General features: G+C 41.8%; 1 protein-coding gene across 1 annotated transcript in view; it reads right to left on the bottom strand.

Moving 5' to 3' along the window:
• Positions 1-20,021, bottom strand: part of GRAMD4 (GRAM domain containing 4) — a 95,508-nt gene that overhangs the window by 39,830 nt on the left and 35,657 nt on the right. The window contains exon 4 of the mRNA XM_018552519.1: positions 7,592-7,712. Coding sequence (XP_018408021.1) covers positions 7,592-7,712 — 121 coding nt within the window. The remainder of the gene's footprint in view (positions 1-7,591; positions 7,713-20,021) is intronic.

Raw genomic sequence — 20,021 nt, forward strand, 5'->3', positions numbered from 1 at the left:
GGGGGGGGGAATTGGAATCATTCAGCAACAAAATTCACCGCCTAAATCGTTGTTCTACTAACAAAATAATGAGTTATGTATAAGCCTGTTAATGCTGGCATGCAGAAAGTATTCAGACCCCCTTCCCTTTTCTCAATTTACTGCATCGAAATATGCCATCAAAATGAAGGCAGTATTGATATGCCTTGGTTCTGCATGTCAAGCCATAACCTTGCCCGTTATACTTCGGCTATAGCTTATGCTCACAGACTTGTGTGACAGCTAAATTAACCGCACAAGACACAGTATGAAAACCAGTAACACAACCATAACACAGGTAGGTTTTTTCAATTCCTTACATTTTGGATTACTTGGATATGTGCTCATGAAACAAACAGTCAGGTCACCCATAACTACGGCAGATGCTGAAGATTTAAAGAAGAACTCCAGGTTTTTCTTTCAAATTAACCCTTGCATTGGGGCCACCACCACACTTCAAGGGTTAAGTGCTCGTTTTGGTGTGGGGGGGAATAAAGAAGATACACTCACCTGATCCTCGGTCCTGCATCAGTGACTGCTCACCTCTCCTTCACTCCAGCTGCGTTACTTCCCTGGGCATCCTCTCGCATCTAATTAACCTGTATAAAGGTGGCCACACACTCTACAACCATCGCAAGACTGGTTGTAGAGTGTATGGCCACCTTTAGATGCGATGACCTCACAGGTCCTCAGACCACGGGGAGAAGAGGCTGTGGGAAGCGGTCTAGCCTTCAGGTGGGAAAGAGGATCAGGTGAGTAAATCTTTATTTTTATCCCTAGACCAAAACGAGCAGTTAACCCTTGCAGTGCTGGGGTAGCCTCACTGCAAGGGTTGATTTGAAAAATCCTGGAGTTCTTCTTAATAAATCAACTAATGGCTTTTAAGTCTCTTTGCAATGGTAACATCTTTATAGTGGAGTGTAATCTAAACACCTGCACCAGCATTTACGAGGAAGTCCCGCTCTCTCTGTTGGATTTTTAGTACATTTTAGGTTATGAAGAAAGCAACACAAGGAAAGAATATCCCTGTTGTTGCAAAAATGAAGAGGGCAGAAACCACTCTCTACCTGAAGAATAAGTATTTACACCCAAATTTATTTTTCAGTTTTGAATACAGTACAGAAGTACGGAACAGCAATTTTTACTTTGTGTCCCTACCATTGTTGGAATGGGGAAGAAAGTATTTAATATAGGCTGCATGCAGAAGGGCAACTAAGCAAAGCACTGTGAGTGAAATTTTATTTAAAAGGAGAACTATGAGGCGAGTGAAAATCACTAATCCTCATAGTTCGAGCCGACGTGTGACATGCTGACAATGAAATGGTTACATGCCGGCTCAATAAATCGGGAAGTGAGCGAACACATACTGTCGCTCGCTCACTTCTCTATCATCTCCCTGCAGAGAGCAGTGACTGTCACTCATGGCTCCCTGCAGGGATTTCCACCCATCCCCGCTCTGATCCTTCAGCACTGACTGGAGGAATGGGGAGGGGTAGGGGCAGGGGTGTGGAAATTTTAGAAAAAACTACTTGTCCAAGGACTAAAGCGGGGGCCTTATCTACTTGTCCCTCATGACAATCTACTTGTCCTGATACAAAAAAATAATTTTAACCAAAACCGTATTTAGTAGTGCTAAGAAGCACTTCTCATTGGTCAGTGCCGTCAGGTGACCGCGTTGACCAACGAGTGCTTGCAATTTGCGAGCGAAATTCACAATACATGGAACAGGTACAGATAGTACACCCGTACTGGTGGACGGGAAGGACCGTTTGCCGAAAGGTAAGTATAGTGGGAGGGAGATTTGTGCGGGTAATTCCATTTTCCCAAATTACTTGGGAAAGTGAATTTACCCTTTAGGGTTGGTGCAGACTTGGGGATTCCCAGGACGTGCGATCGTGTGCGGTTGCATACAGCGGTTGCATCCGCATGTATGGGGTTACATCTGCGTGGCAATCGCTGAAAAAAGGTAGATGTACCTATTTTCACGACATGCACCGTGCACTGTTTTCAACCGTTATCGCCCGCGGCGGTATTGCAGCAGGAAAACGCGCAATCTGCCTGGCACGACTGGGGTGTCATTAAAAAATAATGGCACTGCCAGCGCGATCGGCGGTGGTGTGCGATTCCGTAACCACCTAGCCATCCGCTCGGTTTCGTGCATGATGACCGTGCAGTCACGGATCGCACACCACTGCCGATTGCGCTGGCAGTGCCATTATTTTCTAATGACACCCCAGTCGTGCCAGGCAGATCGTGCGTTTTCCTGCTGCAATACTGCCCTGCCTGAGCGGTTGCACACGATTGCAGTTGCAGATTGTAAAAAAAATTCATTTGTTTTATTATTTTTCCTTAATAGCCTTTTTATTTAGATACATTGTTAATTATTATTTTTTTACTTTTTCATTTTAACTATTTAAAAAAAAAAACTTAACTGTATTGCTATCACACAGGGAATAATAATCCTGTGTGATAGCATTTGGAGGGGACAGGTACTCTTTATTGACCCTGTCACCTCCAACACAGGAGTTCTAGCATAGCACTGTTGCTAGAACTCCTGTGATAGGAACGAGCAGCGGCCGCCGGGTACAGAGGCTGAGGGAGGTGACAGAGCCTTTCACAGCTCCACTGTCTGGCTTCGTCAAGGCTCCACGCCCTCCGCTCCGTCCCTAGTTCTCAGCGATCCGTCCCCGCCCCCCGCTCCGTCCACGCCCCCCGCTCTCGGCGCTCGTTTAAGAAAAAAAACCCAGCCCTGCTACTTGTCCATGGCAGGGCTAAAATAGTGACCAAACAACTTGCCCGGCGCCCGAAACTACATGTCCCGGGCGTCGGGCGATACGAATTCCACACCCCTGTAGGGGGCAGGCACAGTTGGCTCTGCCTCTAGATAGGCCGAGCCAGCTGTCACTCACGCAGCTGGGTGGATCTCAACAGCATCGCAATATACTGAGCTTTGGGTCAAGGGAGGACGCTAGTATATGTCATCCCGCGACCCTAAAGAGAACTATGGGGAAAAACACTTAGCCCATAGTTCTCTTTTAAGGAAAAGTACAATGTGCCCAAAGCTATTAACAACCAATTTCTATTGTGCTATTCTCTAGATTTATCAAATTTAACTCTTGTAAAATATACATTCATGCGCTTAAGACACTAGAAAAAAAGGCTTGTTGGAAATGGGAGGGGTTATACTGGGCTGTCCTTACAGCTTTGCCAGTGTTCAATCTCCTTAAGGTAGCAGTATAACCCAGGGGTCTAATACCATTCTGTGATGTACGATTTGCAAACAATCTTTTCTACAATAAAGTGCCTGGATACAACTCTAAATGGATTATGGCTAAACGAATCGTATCGAATTGAAAAGCAAACAGCATCTGTTCCCATGAAGGTTTAGCTAAGGCTGTGCTGAAAGCGTCCAAATCAATAATGCCATACAATCCGAAAAATAATTACCATACAAAAGTACAAAATGAGAAAATGTGAAAGGTTTAAAGAAAAATGACAAAAGCTGAATACTGTACTACTGTTCTACTCAACGTGTACGCTGCAACACGTGTTGATACGTGCACAAACGCGGAACGCACTTCCATTGCTATGTAATTGCATTGAAAACTTGTTTTTTCCCTGCGCGAACACCCAACCAATAGTCCACTCTTAGAATGTGGATCACAGACAAAGCTGGAACATGCTGTCCGGCCCAGAGCAGATGTCAGATAATTCTCTGTGCCTCCTTAATGATTTTTAGCAGGCCACTACGGTGGCATAGTCAGACTGGACACTCACTAGATGACCCTAAAGGTGGGCTGTTAAGTGTAAGAGACAGATGAATCACACTCATCTCCAGACAGTCTTAGGGTGCCCACACACCTTACGATAATCGTACGTTGCAGCAAAGAGAAGGGAAACAACCATGGATTACAGTAAGGCACACATTACAGTATTGGTTTATGTTAAAAAAAATCTGAGGGTTTAATGTCACTTTAACTTGCAGGTGGTCACTCATCCAATGTGACCTTGCAGCAAAGACTGCAGAGAATCTCAAAAGTCTAGTAGTTAAATTATACCATTGACATGGAAACTTGCTATGCATGCAAACACACTTTTATGGAGTTGCCCATTTAAAAGGAGAACTATGGGGTCAGTGTTTTTCCCCATAGTTCTCCTAAGGGTCACGGGAGGACACAAACTAGCGTCCTCCCGTCACCCAAAGCTCAGTATAGAGAGAGATATAGCTTGCGGCATACTGAGACCGCCGCAGCTGGGACGGATCCCGACATTACTGTCGAGATCCACCCAGCTGCATGAGTGACAGCTGACTCTGCCTATGTAGAGGTAGAGGCAGCTGTAACCACTCCCTCCCCCCGTCCGTTCCGCCAGTCAGCGCTGGAGGATCGGACAGGGGAGGGGGGGGGAGTAGTGACGGCCACGGCTCTCTGCAGGGACAAGATCGAGAAGTGAACGAGCGGCGGTATGTGTTCGCTCACTTCCCGATCTATTGAGCCGACGTGTGACAGTTTCATTGTCACACGTCGGCTCGAACTATGAGGCTGAGTGATTTTCCCTCACCTCATAGTTCTCCTTTAATGTATATTGTAGCAAGTGGGCAAACAAATCATGAGCAGCTTCTACTGAGCTGCAAGTGTGCATTGTTGCAGGTGCCTGTGGAGTGCACAAACACACACTAATTGTGGTATTGCATAATGCAAGTACTCAGGCACTCAATATTGTGAAGCTCCTGCAAAACAATATAGGCTTGTATGTAAAGCACTTGTAGAAAACACAAATAATGCCTGGTGCAGGAAAGCAAAGGAGCATGATGGGTGTATGGGCAAGTAGTGCAGAAGGATATAATAAACATACACAGGAATTCAAATAGAAATATTACAGTATGTGTAATTCCATTTTTCAGTGATAGTGATCATGTGAAATGCAGTTGAATATGGAAGTCTGTTGTGTACAGCTGCAATCGGAGCAGGTAATTTGCAAGGCTTATATCTTGCCTGCCCCTGTGGAAAACAGCAGAACACAGCCAAGTTATTAGCAAGCAGGTCTATTTTTACAGCTGATGTCTGACAGGGGGAGGTCATTTGGAGAGATTGCACTGACTGTGATAACACTGTTAGATGTTCTCACTCAACAAACTCCATTCCTAAATACTGAATTTATCAGCCATTGCCCCAAGAGAGTGTTAAAAAAAAAGCAAGCAGCAGCAGCAGCATCTTAAAGTATTACTTTTCACTCTTTCTAGCAGCCACTATATTTTTATTATCCAAACTGTTAGTTCGGTCTCATTCGTACCGCTAAAGCAAATACTCAAATAGGCTGAAGCATCTAACCCTAACATCGAAGGTAATGTTTTAGGCAGTGCTAATTGCACTCTTATGGAGGGATACTGTGTTTTAAATCTTGTGCACCTAAAGCTGGGAAAATAATTTGAGGATAATTATTAGACAACAAAAATGCACAACCTTCAGACTGGGTTCACACCTGGGCGTTCCTGATAGGCGCGTTTTATATGCACGTTTTTTTTTCTCCAATGAAATGCGCGTTCAACGCTGGTCTTTTAACCTCCCTGGCGGTATGATTTTTTTTTCCTTCTTATCTCTGTTCATTTTCTGTTGTGTTACTTTTAAACTTCCCGCCGGTTCCGCCCCCCTACGACACGGACGCTCGCAATGGACGGAACCCGGAAGACGGCAGCGGTCGGAGGACACAGCAGGGATCTCGGACAAGGTAAGACCTACGCTGTATTCCCGAGTGTGGCTCAGGGTTACCGCTTTGTTAACCCCGAGCCACACTGGGGAATACCAATGGATATGCACTGAAATCTGCCCCTACGTGTAAAAAAGAAGCTCAAGTACTTTTTCGCGCGTAGGGCAATTTTCAGCTCGACAAAACGAGCTGAAATACGCCCAGGTGGGAACCATGCCCATAGGGATTCATAGGATTTCACTTCTTGAGCTTGGAGAGGTGACTACTTTACAACACACACAGGAACATGGGAAACAAAAGGTAACCACCCTCCAGAAGGAAAGAAAATGACAGCACCAATTCAGAGATGATTTGAGGTTCTACAACTGAGTAATACACAAACAAGGCCCAGTTTTGTTAATAGTTAGGGTTCATGAACGCCCAAGTTTAGTGTCACTTTCAGGAATGGTTCCCAATAAATCTTCTTGGTACCTTGTACCTTCCGTCACAGAATTGGAGATCTGTTGCGTTATTCACTAATGGCGTGCAGATACGCAAAGAGCTTATAAATTAAAAAGCCCATAAAACTATGTGAATATGCAGCTCACAAACCCACAAAATAGGCGAGGTATAGGAAGAATAACCTATACAGCCATGTGAATATGCAGCTCACAAACCCAGAAAACAGGTGATATATAGGAAGAACAACCTATATACCCATGTGAATATACAGCTCACAAACCCAGAAAACAGGTGAGGTATAGGAAGAATAACCTATATAGCCATGTGAATATGCAGCTCACAAACCCAGAAAACAGGTGAGGTATAGGAAGAACAACCTATATAGTCATGTGAATATGTAGCTCACAAACCCAGAAAACAGGCGAGGTATAGGAAGAACAACCTATATAGCCATGTGAATATGTAGCTCACAAACCCAGAAAACAGGTGAGGTATAGGAAGAACAAACTATATACCCATGTGAATATACAGCTCACAAACCCAGAAAACAGGTGAGGTATAGGAAGAACAACCTATATAGCCATGTGAATATGTAGCTCACAACTATCCTGGAACCTCGGGGGAGACGATATTGTAAGGGATGAGATGGTGGCGAGAGCATTGAGAGACCTCCATTTTAAATCTGCATTGTTTCACAACATTGATTGCCTGATTCTGGTACTGTGTATATTTCTGGGAAGAGCTTAAGAAATTGGCTGTAATGGTCCACATCAAGGAGCGGGTGGGGGGTAGATTGGTTGTAATTAGAATTTTTTTTATTAAAATACCTACATGTGACTGGGGGAGGGGGAGGGTTATGGTCAGAGAGTTGAAATTAATGGACCTTGCATGGTCCTGCATGTATGTTGGCATACGTTATGCCGTAATGTATACACAGTTGTGTATGGATGGAGTGCTATGTTGGTGCCCGAATGTTATTGTTGTGTAATTACTTAATATGCAAAATTAATAAAAAGATTTTTCCAAAAAAAAAAAGAATATGTAGCTCACAAACCCGGAACACAGGTGAGGTATAGGAAGAACAACCTATATAGCCATGTGAATATTTAGCTCACAAACCCAGAAAACGGGTGAGGTATAGGAAGAACAACCTATATAGCCATGTGAATATGCAGCTCCTGGACACAGAAAACAGTTGAGGTATAGGAAGAATAACCTATATACCCATGTGAATATGCAGCTCCTGAACACAGAAAACAGGTGAGGTATAGGAAGAACAACTGATATACCCATGTGAATATGCAGATCCTGGACACAGAAAACAGTTGGTTTGGAAGGAAGGGAAAAAAAAATGTCCATGCCAAGTAATGAGGCCACAGAAAAACACCAAACAAAACATTTCACAAATAAGATATTGCATGGTTACCTTGCTTTGGCTACATCATTTATTTTTTGTTCCAGCTCTATTCTCTTTAGCCTTTCTTTTTCCAGCTCCTGCTTCAACATCTCTACATTTGTCTCTTCCCGTAGCTTCCGGAGCTCTTCCTCTGTGTCAAAACAAAAAGAAAAGCGCACAATTAAAATCACTTACAAGAAGCTACTTATGTTACCATTTCTGCATTGCAGACCCTTTTAAAAGACCAACACATTTTCTGAACCTACAGTCCAGGACACTTGGGCATTCATTTTAATGAACCCATAAAATGAGATTTTTGTACTCACTTATAACTCAGCGAGTAGAATTCATAGAAGTCGATCTAAATGACAATAAGGAAATAGTTCAAAGCAAACTAAAGCCAAAACTTGTTTTTTTGGCTTTAGTCTTCTTTTGGGTCAAAGGATTATATATTGTGCCCCAAAGGCAGCATATAGCAGGCTATAGCACGATATTTGCCGACAGCGGAGAGCCACGCTGCAGCCGGGAAGGATCCCGACAATATTTTTGGGAAACACCCCGCTGCCTGATTGACAGCTGGCTCTGCCTCTCCAAAGCCAGCTGTGCCCGCCCCCTCCCGTGTCTGTTTCTCCAATGGAGGAAGAGAGAGGGGAGGGGGAGACCCTGCAGAGAACGATAACTGACAGTCACTGTTCTTTGCAGTGAGCAGTTCATGATCGCTCAGCTCTCGATCTATAGAGCTGGCGTGTGACACCTGCAGCATCATACATTGGCTCTAAGTAATGGGAAGAGTGCACTTTACTCTCCTAATACTTCTCCGTTAAAACTAACCACAAGAATCCCACATAAGCTTTTCTCCTTCTTAAGCTGTTGCCAGTATGCATTTGGAGTTTAAAATATAATAAAATGTATTGGGTGGACCTTCATTTTCTGTCAAACAAAATTCCATGATTCAGGACACCTGATATTCTACTTTTCTGCTGGTTGAGGGGCAGGTTTGTACTGCCAAGTCACATCATTGGAGTGTTGACCAGAATTGCTGTACTTAACAGCAATCAACAACTGAAGTCATCTGATTTACAGGCATACACCTTACAGTTTGCTAGAGTGGAACAAGAGGAATTTTCTTAGCAAGACTAATCCAGCTGGTAAAACAGACTATTCTACATTATACTTGCTATGTCTCTTCTCAAAATAAAAAGGGCTAGCTTTCACTGTGGGATCTGCCGGGTAGGTGTCATCAGAATTGTATATCCTCCTTAGCCAAAAACATACTATAGTGAGCTGGTTTGCAGAATAATAGCAGTCTGCCCCGTGCATGCACCAGGCTGAACATGGGGACTGCCATTTTCTACAGAAATTACCTTTCCTTACCAAAGCCCATGCACCAATGTACATGCAAAAAAGTCACAGTGATTACCGATACAAAAGCTAGTGCAGCTTACTAGAAAAAAGTACCATTCATGATGACTTCCACAGGAAGGATCAGACCCTCAGCAAATTTCTTCACCGGGCATGCACATTGTTGTTCCCACTGTTCATTGGCAGCTCTTCATGAGCCTTGAGAAAATAGTTTCAAAACTCTGAAAGTGGAACCTGTCATGACAAATGTCAATCTTGCCTACTAAGTCATTGACCGAGAACAAGAAAACAAGTCAGGTGTCCTGGCACTTCACCGCTGAATGCTTGTTCTAAGTCAGTGACCCACTAAGGAGTAAAGCAAAGACAGGATGGCATCAATTAGAATCAATTCAAAAATAAGGCTCCCGTATTTCTACCGACAGTTTCCCTTTAATTCATGCGATTGTATTTTCTATATATGAAATGCATCTTTGTACAAACTCTTCCTCTGGTCTTTCACTTCCATTTTGAAAACAGAATCTGAACTCTGGGAAAAGGAAATATGGCCTAAATTCAAGATTCATGTTTATTCTTACTTCACTCTTGGTGTGCTTTCTGTATTCCTTCCAGATCTATGCAGTAATCCAGTGTGAAACTTTTCCCCTGTGCAGGAGCTTCCTGTGATGAAGACCAATCCCTACTGCTCTACCTCTCCTTGTGCAGGATGGCTGGTCTTGTATATGCCCCCCTACTGCAGTTGTCTGCAGACATCATGTAGTGGGTGGACCTGCTGGGTCACTCCCACAGCTCTGCTCTCTGCCGGGTAACATGTCGCTACTGCTTTTATAACAGCTAGTTATAAGTAATGACTGGATTTGCAAAGGCATTTGGAGCAAAGACATTTGAAAGTATATGTATACCCGTTGTGATTATTAAAGGATTATATTTAAAAGTTTTATTTGGCCGGAGTTAACATTTAATAAAAGCATAAATGTGCAGTGTTTATAGAGGATTCCGGCACTAAAATTTCCCCAATACGAGGTACGCATATATCCATTTGCCAGCAGCTCTCATTAGTGCTCAGACTAATTACAGAATGCTCTTTGTTTGTGCCATTACCGATCTTTGGCAACTTTCCTTGGAGCACATAAAAAAGATGCACTGAATAGCAGGAAAATACACAACAAAAATATAATGCAACTCACATTTTTTTTTTAACATCTAAATACTCTGTAAACAAGTTCTTCGACAACTAGGGATGAGATGCAAGTTCAGGTCATACATAGGTTGCAGGAGAACCCAGCCTGTTTGCAGACCTGCAGAATTAGTGCGGCAGTTCCCGTCTGAATTCCTAGCTGCAGGGATTCCTTCATTGACCAGATTTGTTCCATAATGTTACCCAGGATCGTCGGCCCCTTGTTTATATTGCTGCTGTGCCAATTAGCAACAGGAGTGTGACAGATAAACATAGTCAGACAACAGATCATCGTGATCGACATGGATTTACATAGATGGATGTTGTGTTGGACATGAATTACATTGTTGGACATTGTGATTTACGCTGGATTATATCCAGGGGCATTAATAACTTTTTTTCTGTCTTTTTATTGCATTGTAAAAAAATGATGTTTTAAAGATGGATGTTTACTTACTATTAACCCTTTATGGCAATGGGAAATGGTTCTAATATAGCCCTGTACTAATTTCTCTTGGGAAGGGTTGGATACCTAGCGGCCCCTTATTATAATAAGGGGTCCCTAATGCCACTATTAAGTCCCCTTCATATTACCACCCTCTTCCTTCTTGGGGCATCAGGGGAAAAAAGCCTTTGACCATCAACACTGGAAAATGGGTGCCTTGCAAGATGAGTTGGGGGGGGGTGAAGCAAAAATACTCCCCTTCCACATGTTTAACCCCTTCGTGACGGGAGACGTACAGTGTACGTCCCGTCACAAAGTGGCTATATGACTGGCCACGTACACTATTGAGACATTCATTAATGAAATAGTTAAGCTTTTTTAAAAGCTTCTTTCTTTCATTAATGAAAGAATGAAGCATTTACATTCAGATACGGGTTCGCTAAATAGCGATCCCGTATCTGACAGTTGAAGATAGCAGAGAGGTAGCAGTGACTCACCTCTCTGCTATTCGTTTTGACAGCTGGAGAGCCTGGCCCGATGTTAAATGATACATTTCAACCACTAGATACAAAATGTATCTCTTGAGTGAAATGTATCAGTAGTGGTCTTGTACAGGAAGGTAAGGGCACATGCTCCTGCTTCCCCTTTCTGGGCAATTGGTACATGATCCCCATGGCAGTGCCCAGCTCCCCATGCTCTTTTTTTAAATTGCTTGCTTTTTAATTTTTTTAAATGGGCAGAAAAAAAAATATTCACCTCCTATAGAGCTTGATTGGTTCACACGAAGTTCAGGGTTTGTGAATATCAGCACCGGCAACACAATATGGATGGTAAATAAGTTATAACATACACACCAATTTTTAAAGTATTTATAATGTAGATATTTTGGGGGGATTGTGTGGTAAATTGGCTAAGTTGCCAAATACAAAATTGCCCAATTTTCAGCATGCACAGATTTGATAGATGTCCCCCTATAAATCTCCTTAACCAAAACTGGATTTCTGATTTAAAAAAAACACAGGCAAATAGAACTAAGCAATTATGGTGGTAGAAAGTAATCCTTCCTTTTTATGTAAAAGTTTCTGGAGTTTATAAGACCTAAGGTCATGGAGATAAAAGTGTTACTGTGTGAACAAATTCTTGCCTTTCTTAATGAATACCATGGAAAACCCAATTCTTTGCAAAGAGCCACAGCTAATGCAACTAGATCTCCTCATTTTCAGCATGCAAGCAGCAGCAGCAGATTTTATTCACTTCGGAGCACTCATCGCTCCTTTAATAGCACACATTCACTTGCATATTTTATAGACAACATCCACTGTGGACCAGTAGTATAATTCAGATATACTGCAAGTGATCTCTGGTAAGTGTCCTTTACCCAAAAAAGCACAGGCTCAGCTATATAGCATATTTGTGTGAAAAATATAAAATATCAGGGTAATGACTCTATCGCTCTATCTCTCTCTCATATCTATCTCTCCATCTCTTTATCTCTATCTCTATCTATATATAGTCAAGGCAACTTGACGCAATTTTTCTTTTCACAGTTGTCTTCAAGGAAAAAAATAAAAAATAAAATGCAGCAAGTTCAGTTGCCTAGACTTACAGGTGAAACTCGAATAATTAGAATATCATGCAAAAGTAATTGCAGTAAGTGCTGCAAAAGGGGCCCAAACCAAGTACTGAGTACATATGCATGCTTGTACTTTTCAGAGGTCCGATATTGTTCTATGTACAATCCTTGTTTTATTGATTGCATGTAATCTACTTTTTTGAGGTTGTGGATTTGGGGTTCTTGGGGTTTTCATGAGCTGTAAGCCATAATCCTCACAATTATGACAAATCACGGCTTGAATTATCTTGCTTTGCATGTAATGAGTCTATCTCATATATTAGTTTCACCTTTTAAGTTGCATTAGTGAAATAAATGAACTTTGCACAATATTCTAATTATTCGAGTTTAATTGTTAAATTAAATACACCATGGTCAAAAACTTAATTTTTTTTAATTAAATTCAACTGGTGTATAGCTAGCAGGGGTTCAGCCTCAGAAACCCCATACTGGCGCCTCTTCCAAGATGGTGGTAAAATGCTCTGCAATGAGATCAGGCGATTTCTAGTGTAACTAAAGCCAATAACTTTCTATCTGGAATTGGATAGAATGGTGAGGGGGCTTGAACCCTGGTCCGATTTGTATTGCTGTATCTCTATTGGGGAGATTCACTCTAATTGTTCTGATCTCCAATGTCACTGGGAATGGTAGGAAGAGTAAATTAAACATTTCCATCAGAACAGGAAACTATCCAAAGGGGACACTTGATCCCATGACAACTGTTTGAGAACGCATTGAAACTTCCTGTTGAGTCTATGGGACAGGCAGCGAATGGAATTATCCCTCATGAAAAAAAGCAGATTTAAAGTGGAAGTAAAAAGGAGTGGGGGATGTAAAAAGTGCCCCAGGAGCTTTTAGTCATAATGTGCTAGTATCCACGGCATATTAGCACATTATGGCAGACTTACCTGCCAAACCAGTCCCCTCCAACAATGCACTCCTCCCTTGCCGGCGGTTCCATCTTCATCTTGGTCTGCTTCAAGGTTTGAATTCTTCAGGTCACTTGATTGGCCAGGCCCTGATGACACAACTCACAGTCATCTCCCTGTAGAGAGCGGTGACCGCCAGTCACCGCTCCCCGCAGGGATTCCCCTCTCCGATCCTCCAGGGCTGACTGGAGGAACAGACGGGGAGGGGGCGGGCACAGCTGGCTCTGCCTCTAGATAGGCAGAGCCAGCTGTCAATCAGCCAGCTGGGTGGATCGACAGTATTGTCTGGGTCCGTCCAGGCTGCGGCAATTTCAGAATATTGCCCGCTATGGGCTTTGGGTCATGGGAAGGTCACGTTAGTATATGTCCTCCCGTGACCCTAAAGAGAAATATGGGATAAAAAAAGGTTAACCCATAGTTCTCTTTTAATTCTGAGCTTGCTGAAGTGCAAGGTGATTCAACTATAAAGCATTTTATAGCCCTGATGTCTAATATCCGTATAGTAAAGTTGTTTTTTTAGGAGTCATGAAGAATTCGCCCTTAAGTCAGAAGTGCAACAATCCAATGGGGTAAACCCATTAAGATGGTGAAAGTACTGGAGGAATGCTACAGAACTGGATTCAATGAGACAGGTTACAAAACCACTGTATTGTCAAGGTACTGAATTCAAAGTGCAAACAAGCATACTGTAGTTATGATCTATACCATAAAGGGACCTTTGGCCATGTGCCCAGCATAGCAAGACTAGAGCGGGCAGCATGATTTCACATTTTTATGTTTTTATTTAATTAGTTTCACAGTTGCATTCACATTTAGCAGAGCTGGTGTGGAGGGTTTACAGTTACAGGAAAATGTAAAGCTTAGGCATTTGGCAAGCTTAACAAATCCCAGAATCTCTGATGGATTCCTTACTCTTTCGTCATTTTTCTCTAACCGAATCAAGGTTGTATTTGCAATTTCCTAATATGTTGGCTAAATAACCACCTACCTTGCTTCAAGGACAAAAACAAACATGGCTGCTAACATTTGGGTGCGATATCTAAGTATTCCGAGACATTTAAATTAAAGTTCATTCAAATGTATGCCATGCATTAATCCAGGTGTCAAGTACAGATGACACTTTTTTTTTCCCTAGGCAGTATGACTGGGTAGAGTATGCTTGCCATAAATGTCTGCAGCAGGTCTTAGCCTATATGGTGGAATCTGATGAATGAGTAGGGTAGCCCCTGCACAGTTTATCACTGCCATCTCAATGATGGGTGTAAAGATCACTCCGGTGTATATTTCAACAAGCTGAAAAAGAATTCTGTGGCCAATAACAAGCACTTGTATCATCGAAAAAAACAGCGTAAATATTGCTGTAACAGCGAAACTATTTGTTGTCCCCAGAGTATACCTAAAGGGCAAAAACCTCATCTTGGCAAATTACAGTCAAACAAGAGGCAGATTCCGGCAATTGACTGCCGCCCTTCATTTAATATTTTTTACCTACTAGACACTTTCCCTTACTTCCTGTCCTGGGGACAACCTTTTTACCAGACGGGAAGAGAAGGAACCAGGAAGGTACTAAAGAAAGTGGTGATGACTTAGACAGCAGTAATACAGTAAAACCTAACAGTACTACTAATCCTTACCCGCTCTATCCAAAACTTAAAAAAAAGTTTTTACAGTACAGGTACACTTTAAAAACAAACCTTTCCTCCTACTAAACTTACTACCCTCATCACCAGGGAGATTGCTATGGTATGCAAGAGGTATGGAAAATGATATACCTTCTCAGACATCAACGCATGAATACATTTGAATTAAGAAGGGTATGGACAGGCACCCTGAGCTGCTAACAATCAAGGAAATAAACCTGTTTCCTGTAGTAACACCACTTTTAAAATGTAACAAGCCATGAAACGCATAAAATAAATTTCATGTCTCTTCCAGGCAGTGCTATAATGTGCCACTCCAACCCTCCAATTCAAGCTCCCCCATTTTGAATCCAGTTTATAGCATAAGTATCTCACAAATTTCACAGGTAGCATTCTTACAAAACATTGTTGGGATATATTTTGAGGAAAAATCTTTGATCTTTCACGCATGACCTTGTTCCTATAAAGTTTTGCAAGACTCTGCAGGTCAGGGTAACATCACAAGTTGAAGCATTCTCAAATGCCAAAGAAGCAGATTTTTGGCAGTAATTCACAAGTGGTTGGCAGCCTCTCAATCTATTCCAGCCATGCTTGTTCATATCCGATACCCTTAGTGTGCACTGGAAACCAGAACTTCCAGGGAAACTTGCCAGAAACCATGAGCTCATACAAAGCTGCTGACAATATTAACATCTCTAAAGTTGAAATACCACAGCAAGCAACCAAAACTCACTCTCCCTTCCCTGTAAGATTACTTTTAGTTTTGCTTTCCATGCAATATACCTAATCATAGATCAAAGCAGGTTCAATGCCAGAGCGCACAGAACCCAATTGTTTTCTTTGTATCCCATTCAAACTACACCGCTACCTGGAGGTAGGTTGCTGTGTTTTGCATAAAAATGTAGAAATGCTGCATTTCTTTGCAACACACCTCAGCTCATTTGTATCGCCAATCATCACACCGCAGCTCATACAAATACAATAGTTTTTAAAAAATCACAGCGGCTTGCGTAAAAACAATGCAAAGCTGTAGCTTGCGGTATACTGAGCTTTGGGTGACGTGAGGTCGCTAGTTTGTGTCCTTCCGTTACCCTTAGGAGAAATATGGGAAAAAGCACTGACCCCATAGTTCTCCTTTAAGAAAAATCTTGAATGTCCCCCTCCTCCTCCACGAAAGCCAACCGAGATGTGACGTGAAAATAAAAACAATTAACTGAGCTAACTAGAACTAGCTCCTGGGGGAGTCTGTGCCACGTTTTTACAGCTCTCACTGTGAAGAATCCTTTCCGTATGCAAAGTTTAAAACTCTTTTCCTCCAGATGCAAAGAGTGCCCCCTTGTCCTTTGCAATGACCTTAAAGTGAATAATTTGGCACCAAGCTCACTATATGGACATTTATGTATTTATACATAGTGATCATCACTACCATCATCATGTCCCCCCTTAATCGCCTCTTTTCCAGAGAGAACAAATTAATGTCAGTTAATCTTTCCTCATAGCTGAGCTCCTTCATGCCTCTTATGAGTTTAGTCGCCCTTCGCTGCACTTTTACCAGTTCCACAACATTCTTTTTGTGAATTGGTGCCCAAAACTGAACTGCGTATTCCAGATGAGGTCTTACTATTGCTGTGCACAGGGGCAGGATTACGTCCCTATCTCTAAAGTCTTGACCCCTTTTAGTACAAGAAAGTATTTTGATTGCTTTAGAAACTGCAGCTTGACATTGCATGTTATTATTGAGTCCTTGATCTGCCAGAACACCCAGATCTTTGTCCATCATTGACTCCCCTAAACATACTCCCCCTAGAGTGTATGACGCGTGCATGTTTTTAGTCCCCAAGTGCATAACTTCTTATCAACATTAAACCTCATTTGCCAAATAGATGCCCAATCACACAGTGCATTCAGATCTGCTTGTAGTTTGGAGACATCCTGTAAGGACTTTATTCCACTACATAACTTGGTGTTATCTGCAAACACAGAAATAGTACTTTTAAATCATAGGCTCTGGCCGGGTACTCGGGTGAATTGAACATCCAAAGTGTGAAACCAAATAGTTTCTGGAATCCTGATGAAAGGAGGGTAGGAATACTTTGCGTTTAGTATTCAATTTAGCCAACTTTCAAAAGAAAAAACGGCTGATAACATAGTCCATCATCCAAAATAAACATATATGGGTGTTTAATAGACAGGCTTGAAGTTGTCCTACTCTCATAGCTGACATAGCCATTTTTAATGTTTACGTTTATGAGATTTAGTTCTCTAGTACTACATTTATATCCATGAATGGAAATGGATGGAATTTTATGTGACAATGACATTTTAAAACACTGGTCCAACAAACCTTTTGATTGAAGGATCACAAGATAAGGGTCTATCAGAATAGATGCCCAAAGAAGCTAAATGTACTTTTGAAGTACTTAATTTTGTCCCTCTGTCTAATTTAATTTGTAAGAATTCTAAGATATTAGGAATGTTGGGCGTGGACATCCTTACCATTTTGGGCAAATGAGAAGGGTAATGCTTGGGCTCTGAACATTCTTAAATAGGTGGACAATGTAACCAGTTTCTTGCTGTGCAAAAAAGAGAAGAAATAACTCTTGGTAACTTTATCTGAACTTTCAGGCCTTGACCTGAGGGCGCTGTACCCCACAGTGAAATATTGGACCCTGTAGAAGATCCTTTCTCCAAGGTAGTGGCAAGGAAGGATCTACCGACATCTCCTGAATCAATTAATATCATGTCTTTTGGGTCAGTACAATGCTACCAAAATCTTGCTTGCTTTTTCCACCACCGCTTTCTTTAGAACCCCCTGGATCAGTCCTAGAGGGGGAAATGCAATGCCAAATATCTGAGACCAGTTTTGGCTTGGAGCATCCACCGTCTCTGGGTGATGCTTCAGAATCAAGAAAAAGAGTCAGTGCTGCACATTTTCTCTGATCACAAACCAGCCTATAACCAGAACTCCAAACTGTGAAGTGATGAGAAGACTTAATGGTTCAGGGACCACTCCCCCAACATCTGGATCCTCCTACTGAGGAAACTTGCCCTGTAGATGCACTACTAAACTAGACAGAATCGTGGTTTCACCTAGGCAAAAAAGTTTGTGAAAGGGGAAAAAGAGACCTAGACTGTATCCCTCAACTTGCTTGTTCAAATGGTTTAATGTTTTGACATGGTTTAAAAGAATGTTCACATTCCCCCTGCAACAACAGGCAGGAATAGTTATTTTTAGGTTTTCCAGTAAAGTCCTTTGGAAAAACAATGGTTAGGGACTTCCATCAATCTAGTATATCCAGAATTCTCTGTGAAATATGAATATGGGAATCAGACAAATGTATCTCCATTCCAATACATTAGCAGCCATAGCCCACAAAACTGGTAGGGACGGTTGAAGTTAGAAGTCTAAGACAAGGCACTGCCTTCCTCACCGTTATCTTGATTGCAACCTGAAAAGAACTGTCCCTGAATTTTAATTTCTTTCTCTAGAGGGAGAAGGATTTTTGTTGAACGGATTCCATCAAAACCTCTCTCTGCATTGGAATCAGATCTAATTTATCATCAACCGTATGTCATCCAGATAAGGGACAAATACACCTTGATGCTTCAGACGCACCGCCAGCTCTACCATGATTTTGGTAAAAAGAGTGCTTGAGAGGTCAAACGGTAATGCCCAGAACGGAGGATGGATTAGATAGGCACTGCCCGTGATTGCTGCCCCAAGAAGCTTCCCTGATCTTAAATTAATTGGAATATCATATGTGTCTTCCAAGTTAATGGAAGCTAACAACATATGCCTTGGAAGCAGGTTTCTTGTTAACACTAGTGACTCCAACCGCAACTTTATGTATCTTATAAAAGAGCATTTAGATTCTTCAGATCAGTGGTTCTCAACCTTTGTTACCTCAGGACCTACATTTTTCAATAGTCATTAAGTCGCAAACCAAAAATAATTTTGCGTTTGCGGTGATACCCAACGTGTGGTGCAATCGTCGTTTACGTACACATGCATGCCCCATGCACACATGTTTATTCACATGTTTATTCGCATGCAGATGGCGGGGGCAGTGGAGTTAGTTTTCATTTTCATTAGCTCACTTGTAGAAAATGAGCAGCAGAGCCACTGATATTGCATTCCCCCCGTTACGCATGTGCAGACAGACACCTGCCACCAGGTCTATTTACATACAGTTCTATGAATAGAGGATCGCTATGACTACTGGGATATTTGGGATTTAAATTAAAAGGGGAAACCCTACCTAAAGCCTGGAACAAAATGGGCTGATGAGAAATCTTCTTCCTATCCTGACAGGGACAGAAAACCATTGAGAATGTAAGGTCAGGGGGAGTCTTAATTTTTTCTGTTTGTTTCCTATCCCATTCAGGATGGCAGAGCAGTCTTTTGGTTGGATGTCTTGGAGATGGAGGAGCGACTACTAACTAACCATCAAAAACATATTTGAGAATAATACAACCACAGCAACACATGCAGCAATATAACCGAAGCTGATGATTCATTTTAAGATTCTTCATGCAATGCAAGTAAAACAATTACTGTAATACGTTATCATTCAGTTATTTTGGTGGAATTGTGCAATCAGATTGTAAAATGCATGGATAGCATTCCTTGTATCCTCTTACGATCCTCCAGTAAAAAAATGTATTAAATAAAATGAGCACATGAACTGGCTTATGGTATGAGATTTTATATTTGGAAAGAAGAAGAAAAAAAAGTTACTTAACCACTTGCTGCCCAAAACAATTTCTTACATTTGCACACACGATAAAAATCTGAATTTATGGCTAGAAAACAGCTTTAGACTCCCAAACAATGATATATTTTCTGAAAGCAGAGGCCCTATAGAATAACAAGAGGCTAGTTGCAATTTGTTATGTTGCAAGGTATTTGCGCAAATGTTTAACAAGTATGTTTAGGATAAAATGCCCTAAAATGAAATTTAGTGTACAGAAACAGAATTTAATGCCCAATTTTTGGGTAAATGATGGGGTCACGCCGGGTAAATAGATACCAAACATGTCAAGCCTTTAAAATTGCGTGCGTCCGTGAAACCGAAAAAAAATACAATAACCAAAATTTCCTATAGGCGAAGCTTTAAGCGCTTTTACGGCTCATTAGTTTAGTGCCAACAGTGATTAATGGGCCTAGAATTATTGCTCACTCTGACATGTAACATGTTTGGCGCAATTTTTGCTTTTGCACGTAGGCGCATCAGACGTGTGTTTGTGTAGTATGTGCGGGCTCACACCAGGGACAGTGGAGCTTGGGAAACCAACTGC

This window comes from Nanorana parkeri, unplaced genomic scaffold (assembly GCF_000935625.1).
Source record: "Nanorana parkeri isolate BGI_ZX_2015 unplaced genomic scaffold, ASM93562v1 scaffold90, whole genome shotgun sequence".
NCBI classification, from domain to species: domain Eukaryota; kingdom Metazoa; phylum Chordata; class Amphibia; order Anura; family Dicroglossidae; genus Nanorana; species Nanorana parkeri.